This window comes from Cryptotermes secundus, unplaced genomic scaffold, assembly GCF_002891405.2.
Source record: "Cryptotermes secundus unplaced genomic scaffold, Csec_1.0 scaffold1437, whole genome shotgun sequence".
In the NCBI taxonomy this organism is placed as follows: Eukaryota; Metazoa; Arthropoda; class Insecta; order Blattodea; family Kalotermitidae; genus Cryptotermes; species Cryptotermes secundus.
Genome location: NW_019731298.1, coordinates 21,445 through 30,248, shown reverse-complemented (window position 1 = coordinate 30,248; position 8,804 = coordinate 21,445). Strand labels below are relative to the sequence as shown.

The 8,804-nt window shown below is 39.1% G+C and overlaps 1 protein-coding gene across 2 annotated transcripts in view; it reads left to right on the top strand.

The window, feature by feature from the left end:
- LOC111867009 (tubby-related protein 4) overlaps window positions 1-8,804 on the top strand; it is a 92,471-nt gene that overhangs the window by 75,140 nt on the left and 8,527 nt on the right. For both annotated transcript variants that reach the window (XM_023856463.2, XM_023856462.2), the window contains exon 12: window positions 7,616-7,810. In XM_023856463.2, the coding sequence (XP_023712231.1) occupies window positions 7,616-7,810 (195 nt within the window). The remainder of the gene's footprint in view (window positions 1-7,615; window positions 7,811-8,804) is intronic.

Here is an 8,804-nt window from a genome sequence, read left to right as displayed (position 1 = left end):
AAGTGCTCCTGTTCAAAAATTGCTTAGTGAATTTTCTAATAATAGTTTTTCACAGTTTTCCTTTGATTTATGCGAAGCCTTTTTAGCGGCAGATATTCGTCTGTGGAAACTAACCAATCCTACTCTGAGAAACTTCATAGAGAAGTATACACAGTGCAAAGTGCCGGGTGAATCTACTGTGCGCAAAAATTACGTGAAGCAGTGTTACGATCTTACAATTGAAAGCATTAGAGATAAGATTCAAGATAATTTTGTGTGGGTATCAATCAATGAAAAACAAGATTGTGAGGGATGGTTTATTGCAAATTGTATAGTTGGATCCATTAATAAGAATGAACAATCTAACCCATATCTTCTTGCGGTAGAGCAATTTGAAACCAGAATAGCTCCGCAGTTTCTGAACTTTTTATCAATTCCATGAATTTACTATGGGCGAATGGCATTCAGTATGAGCACGTACTGCTTTTTGTGACTGATGCTGCAAGTTATATGATGAAAGCCAGTACTGCTCTTAAAGTTATATTTCCAAATATGACGCATTTGACTTGCCTTGCCCATGGGTTGCATCATGTTGCAGAAACAATTCGTGCAAATTTTCTGCTTGTTGACAAGTTGGTGTCTTCTGTGAAGTAGGTATTTGTTAAAGCGCCACACAGAAAAGAAGCCTTTAAAGCAGTAGCACAGAGCGTTCCACTTCCGCCAGAACCAATTTTAACGCGCTGGGGCACGTGGCTGTGTGAAGCGAGTTTTTATACCGAACATTTAGAAACAGTTAGGAATGTCGTGATACATTTGATCCCAAAAGTGCAGTATCAATTCAAATTGCCCAAGATGTACAGGGGATGGACAGAAATATGCAAACACCCAACAAAAAACACATTACCATAACTAATATGGTGTAGGACAACCTCAGGCTTGCAGAACTGCCTGCAGTCTCCTTGGAATGGATAAATAGAGGTCCTGTATGATTTGCAAGGGAATCTTATACCATTCTTCCTGCAAAACTTTGGCAAGTTCTGTTAACGATGATGGATGTGGATAGCGTACATGCAGATTGCTCACCAGAACCGACCACAAAGACTGAATAATATTGATATCTGGCGATTGTGGGGGCCATGACAGATGTGACACTTCATCTTCATGCTCAGAAATCCAGTCCTGGACGATGTGAGATGTTTGAACATGGGCATTGTCATCTTGGTAAATGGCATCACCACTGGGGAACAAAATTTGCACCATAGGATAGACCTGGTCACACAAAATGGTCACATAGTCGTTGGCAGTGACATGGCCTTGCAGGGTAATGATGGGTCTGACAGAATACCATGATATGTCTGCCCATACCATGATCAAACCCCAGCCATGTTTCACTCTTGGCAGCAAACAATCTGGATCATAAGCTTGGGATGGCGTTCTCCAGACGTAAACTCGGCCAGAAGTCGGAAACAGTGTGAAGGTGGACTCATCCGACCAAATGACGATCTCCCATTGCTCCATAGTCCAGATTGTATGACTTCAGCACCACACTCTCTTCTTAGTGGCATTTTGATCTCTGATGAGTGACTTTGGAATTACAGCTCATCCAGAAATACCCTGCTTGTGGAGTTCCCTTCATACTGTTTTGGTGCTGACAGGGTTTGTAAGTGTGACATTCAGTTCAGCAGTCACTTTTGCAACTGTAGTCTTCTTATTTTTCGTCACAGTCTTACGCAATGTTCATCTGTCTCGATCACCCAAGACACATTTCCATCCACGCTGGTGTTTATCAGATGCGGTTTTTCCAGTCCTCCCGTATGAGGTCATAATCTTCAATAATGTGCCTTACGAAACACCAAGAACCTCTGCTACCTTGGTTACGGAAGCAGCCACCATATGGGCCCCAACAATTTGCCCGTGTTCGAATTCTGTTAGCTCTGACATGATGCACTAAAAACTGCACAGAACACTGTCTCGACAACAAATGAAGCTTGTAACATGTTGCGGAGGTTGTACAGGTAGTGGTATTGGGCAGATAAGACAGTATCACCTACAAACATCGCTAAAATAAACAATTCAGGCATGCATTTCACAGGGTGTTTCCATATTTTTGTCCATCCCCTGTACTAAAAACGCAGAACTAGAAACTAATCTTTCCTATATATCTGCTCACTTCTCTCATCTTCCATCCGCCATTTCCTCACTGGAGGCAAGCAATAGCAATACTACTTTGTATCAGTCGTTAAGTGTGTTCAAAACCACTGTTTCCAAATTGAATTCGGTTCCTGGAAGAGTTGGTGAAGTAGTAAAGGAAAAAGTACACAGCATTCTTTAAAAAAATCCAGGATATGAACAAATTTGTGAAATTGAAGAAATTTTAGCTGGTAAACATACTGAACTGCCAAGTAAAAATCACTAACAGTGGAGCAAATAGCGGCTTTTGTACATGTGCCCCTGAATTCCTGTGAGGTAGAAAGAAGTTTTTCCCCCTATAAGGACATCTTACAAGACAATAGGAGGTGACTAACTATTGAAAACTTAAACATTTAGTAATTGTGAACTGCAACAGAAGAGAAGTTGAAAGTTCAGAGAGCTAAATCTGAGTACCATTGGATTTTTAAATACAGTAGAACTTGGTTATAATGTCATCAAAGGGACCTAAAAATAGTGTCGTTATAAACGAATGTCGTTGTAACCGAAATGGGCACTTCCACAGTAGCCTTATGTTAGTCACGTAAAAATCTACCAAAAACCGAGTTAAAATGTTGCATTTTTTAGTGAAATACGTAGTTAAGTACAGACTAACGTAACATTAACGTGGAATTGCCCAAATGTGTAATATCAAAGACATATTACAGCGCTTTTCACTGACAATACACACCGCACTAATACTGTATATTAAAGGTAGGCCTACTCACCAAATTACAGTAGATTACATCAATTGTTGTGCCTTACTGTACCTAGATACGAGTACAGTAATCAGTTATCTTCATCTGTTTCCTGTTACTTGCCCAATACACACTTTCTAAATTACGTTCAATGTCCATATCAGAGAAATTCAGGAATGAAAATGACGTTACATACGAGGTTGATGCATTTGTGCATGTCGTAGTAAGCAAGGTATAAAAACAGTTGCTTTATGAGGAATTAGTTCGTACCATTGAATATTTGACGCAATAGACAAGGTGTCGCAGAAACCGATGTTGCTATAACCAAGTTTTACTGTATGTAATGAAATATGTTGGCTTTGTTGCATGATTTGTATTTAAGTATAGCTTTTTGTTGCAAGTAAACCATTCAGTGATTACATAAAATGATTTTAAATATTGATTTGTTGGTCTTAAAATAATGTAAAATCAATTTTAATATTTGGTATACATTTTTATGTGCATATTTTAGTGCATATTTCAGAAGTTTTTCATGCATAAATGCATACATATTTAAGGGATTATTAGGGCATAATAATCTGGTCCCTAATGATAAGATACCTATGTAGTTTCAGAAGACAAGATTCCAAGTTGGTTTCCATCACACAAGTAAATTGCTGCATCAGTTTCTCATAACATTTCTTAATAATTGCTTTGTCAGAAATCATGCATCATAATGACATCAAACATTTATAAAAAAAAGGGTGTGAAGATTACTGTCTTCTGGGGTATGTTGTCATGTAACCCGATATAATTTTACTGACATTTTCGAAGAATATATTCCCTCTTTCTTCAGATTCAAAGAGCAAGCTAAGCAAGCAACCAGCAAGAAACAAGCTGCAAGCAGAGCTGTGCTTGGACACATTACATTCTTCTGAAATGTCAAGTTACTTCTACTTCTACTTCTACTTCTAGTCAAAGGGATGTAACGAAGTTAAGCATAAATTAAAATTATTTTTATTTGATCGTCCTTTCTATACATTGAATGAGTTTCTTCAACAGGGACATGAGGAAGCATAGCAATTGTAATAGTTATTGTTATATTTTTAAAATTTTTATTGATGTTGTAAGGCAAGCACAGTGTTATTTTTAGTCTAATACATTCTAGGATTATAGAGCTTTTAACAATGATGTATTTAGTGAGTTGACTTGTTCAAGTGTTGCAGTTGTAACAGTATGAATGCAAATAAATATGAATATGAATATGAATATTACTTCTGGACAAGAACTATCCAGCATTTTATGGAACCCAAAGGTTCATTACCGTGTTCACAGGAGCCCTCCACTGCTCCCTATCCTCAGCCAGATCAATCCAGTCCATTCTATCCCATCCTAACTCTCTTAAGATCCATTTTAATATTATTCACACCTGTGCTTTGGTCTTCCTAGTGGTCTTTCTCCTTCTGCTTTCTCACCAACATCCTATATGCATTCATCTTCACCCCCATTCATGCTACATGTCCTGCCCATCTCTTTGTCCTTAACTTGATCATTCTAATTATACTTGGCAAAGAGTACAAATTAAGAAGCTCCTCATTGTGCAGTTTCCTCCATCCTCCAGTTACTTCATCTCTTCAGTCCAAATAGTCTTCTCAACACCTTGTTCTCAAACACCCTCGGTCTATATTCCGCCTACAAAGTCAGAGACCAAGTTTCGCACCCATACAGAACCACAGATAAAATTACAGCTCTGTATACTTTATGTTTCTAGACAGCAGACAGGAAGACAAAAGGTTCTGGCCTAAATGGTAGCAAGCATTACCTGAATTCAGTCTCCTCTTAATTTCCTCCTGAGTGAAAATTTTGATTTGTTTCTTTCATTCCAGAATATTTAAACAGTGCCACATTGTCAAAGCATTTGTTAGTTATCTTTATGTGATGATTTTGTCCTGCATTCTTGTGACAATACAGCAACATATACTTGGTTTCTGTGTGTTTACATCTAGACCAGCTGGCATCAATTAAAGTTTCTGTCTTTTTCTTAATAGTATCTATGTTATCTCCCAACAGATTCACATCATCAGCATAGACCAACTGCTGATGTGTCCCATTTAATTTCAGTCCCACCTGGTTTCCCTGGACCTTCCTAACAGGATAGTCTAAAGCAAAGTTGGAAAGCAGTGGCCATTAAGCATCTCCTTGTATTAGACCATTCTGGATAGGAAAATTATCAGACAAATGTTTATCTATACAGACTTTACTATATGTTTCTTTTAAACATATTTTGATCTGCCTAATTAGTTTCAAGGGTACCCCCAACTCTATGAGGATATTGCACCATACTTCCCTCCTAAATGAATCGTAGGCTTTCTTGAAGTCTGTGAGTAGCTGATGTACTGTCTCATTGTGCTCACATTTTTCTCCAGTATCTGATGAATGCAAAAGATCTGATCTGTTTTGTCAAAACCCACACTAATGATCTCCAGTAATTTCATTTATGTATGGATTTAACCTTGAGAGAAGAACAATGGATAAAATTTTGTATGAAGTTGATACCAGTGATATCCCATAATAATTACTACAATCAGTTTTATCTCCCTTCTTGTGAACTGATACAATGATAGACTCCTTCCACTGATCAGGCAATTTTTCCTTATTCCAAATAGGATTAATTAGCTTATGGATCATACAACGCAATGTTTCATCTCCTGTTTGAATCAGTTCTACAAGAAATTGATCACTTCCTGTCGATTTACACCTTTTCAAATTTGCAATAGCAATTTCAACCTCAAAAGGGCTAGGATCAGGTACTACTGGCTCAGCTGGATGCATTTCTATCTACGTAACATCACTGACCCTATGTACATTCAATAACTGAGAGAAGTCGTTCTTTCACCTATTCAAAATGTGGGGATCTGCAAGCCGGTCACCATTCTTATCCTCTACTAAGTTACTTACAGGTTGGTGACCCATCGTAAAGTCATTTATTCCTCTATACAGGTCCCTAATGTTCTTGTTCTTACTGTTTGTTGCAAGCTCATCAATTTTATCTTTCAGATATTCCCTCTTTTTATTCCTGAAATGCCTGCTGGTTTCACGTCTTATATTGTTCACATTATCCCCATTTATTTCTCCTGGATCCTCAAACCACTACAATTTGGCTTGTTTCCTTTGGTCTAATAAGTTTGAGTATCAAAGTCAGAGTGAAAGTCAAAGTCACATTGCAACTGACAGTCAGTCAGTCGGTAAGTCTTGGTATCAAGCCCCCTCTGGGGCTCATGAACAGATATCAATTATTACTGCTTGACAGTTATGGTCTTGTTTCTGTGGGGCGCACTCTCTGATGAGAAGATGGATATGTCTTTTTTATATGCTGCTGGCCCTTGCCAGCGCATTCTTTCTCGGGTCTGAGTCCCTTGGGACTTGCGACCATATTTTACTGCCTCAGATTTGAGACTTCCCACTTCCTTCATTGAACCATGTTTTATGCTTTTTCATTTCATAATAACCTAGACTATCTTTGGCAGAAATTTTGATATTCTCTCTAATAGTTTCCAAAGCACTATTAATATCTGCCTCAATGTCTAAATTTTCCAAAGCTGCAAACCTATTTGATGTTTCAGTACAATATTGCTCTTTAACCTCTACCTCATTTAATTTCTTTAGATTGAACCTCTCTACATGAAATCTGTGCATTGTTTGTTTACTCACTGCCAGTTTCCCCTTAACTTTTGCCACCACCAGGTAGTGGTTGGTATCACAGTCTGCTACCCTGAATGATTAGACATCAAGTACACTTTATTGCCATCTCCTGTCTATCAAAATAGTGTCAATTTGGTTTTGATTCTTTCCATCAGGAGATGTCGAAGTAAATTTATGAATGTTACAGTGTTGGAACGTTGTACTTTTGACAGTCAGATTTTTGGTTGTGGGAAAGTTGACTACCATAACTCCATTACCATTGCTAATTTTGTGCAAACTCTCATTTCAAGTTGTTTGTTTTAAAATATCTTCCCTACCTACTTCAGCATTGAAATCTCCTTACAAAATTTTCATATGGTATTTTGGGAATATATCTAATACATGTTCTAGTTCTTTGTAGAACCTTTGTATCGTCAGTGATATCACTCCAGTGACCTCTATCCTATCACTAACAAACTCTACCCACTTAACTGCTGATATGATTCTCTTATGTGCAAAAAACTGTCCCTAATTCATGACTCTCATTCCCCTTTCCATAAGAAAATGTGTATTCACCTGCTCATTTGGTGCCATCTCTTACCTATCTGACCTCCTGTAACCCCATTAAATCCAACATATTCTGATATTTCTTTCCCCACTGTCACGAGAGAACCTGCCCTGTACAAACTTCTTACATTCCATGTACCAAATCTCATGACTGTTTTCTTTAGCACAGGTATTTTATCCAAATAATCCATCCAGGTCTGAGGCCCTTTGTGACATCTTGTAACAAGTTTATTTTTTACGGTGAGGAGCTGTTGGCCAAACGCCCAACCACCAGTCTGCAGGACCACCCCTTGTTGCCTGTCCATGTCTGTGTATTCAATATATTCACAGCTATCCTCCATATCTGGAGGCCATCTTTTCCATCCACAACCTGAGGATGCGCCATGCTATGGTGACAAAGAACCCACTTAACATGGATTTCTGGACTAGACATACCAAAATTTTGTAATATCATCTACTTCCACTGAATTAATGAACAGTTCGTTCCATTAATTGAATATAATATTGTCTATCATTTGTTGCAGTTGAAACGTGGAAAGTGCAAAGTAGATTGCCCTGAAGGTAGTCCGACTCCACAGAAACCTCGACGGAGGGAATTTGTGATGCACAATAAGGCACCCATGTGGAATGAGAACAGTCAGGTATACCAACTTGACTTTGGAGGTCGAGTTACCCAAGAGTCAGCCAAGAACTTCCAGATTGAGTTCAGAGGGAAGCAGGTAAATCTATATTAGATTATGAAAATATAATACTTTGAAACATATTTTGTGTACTCCTGTATTAGATAATGACAGAATGGAATGGAGAATCATGGGAACATAACATTTTCACAGATTTGAAAGGTAAAAGCAGAGGATGATGGCCCATTTTGATGTGTCTGACTCCCTTGGATATCCATACACAGAACTGCGTTTCATGTTTAAATTTGTAGTGTGAGTAAACAGAAATCTTGCAAATTCTTCTAACATGACATAACTGCCCACATCTCTTTAACCTTTTAAATCCCATTGGTTCTACATACTAGCTGTTTTAACATACTGTAGCGAATTATATTTCACATTCGCACTTACAATCACCCAAATTACAGATTTACGATTACTGCTATCTGCAGTATCACAATTAGTACTCCAAATGCCAGAATACAACTGACTGGTTGCTGGCTAACTCGGAACTAACTCGGAGGTAGCTCGAGGACTGACTCGTAGGTAGCTCCAGGACTCACTGACTCACTGACACTGAATAGCCTTCGCTGCTCCTTATGTAGCCTTGATCGGACAATTGTCGTCTGGTGCCTTGTTGCTAGCCACGCTGTCCGGAGTTGTTGACTGCTGCCTAGCAACCGCGATATCCCTCGGTGACGTCACCGCGCGTTGCGCGTTGCATAGCTACCAGGATGCGGGGTGATTACTCGCCTATTACGCGAGCGCTACGTTACAGCTACGTGCAGCTGGGGAGGTAGGGGTCAACATGTCACACTGCTCCCTCCTTAAGGCTGTTCGTCCCGAATAGCCTAACGGTGCATCCCCGTTCCTTTTCCTCGGTGGCTGTTCTTGCAGTGTCTCCTTTTGTTTCGGCTACTCTTCTTGCAGCGACTATTCTTCGTCCGTTACATCTGCTCCCCTCTTAAGACAAAGCTCGTCTCGAGCGGTTTCCTTTCAGCTCGCCAGAAGATCCAGTTGTGTCCCATTCATCCATCACTTTCATTCTTCGGTA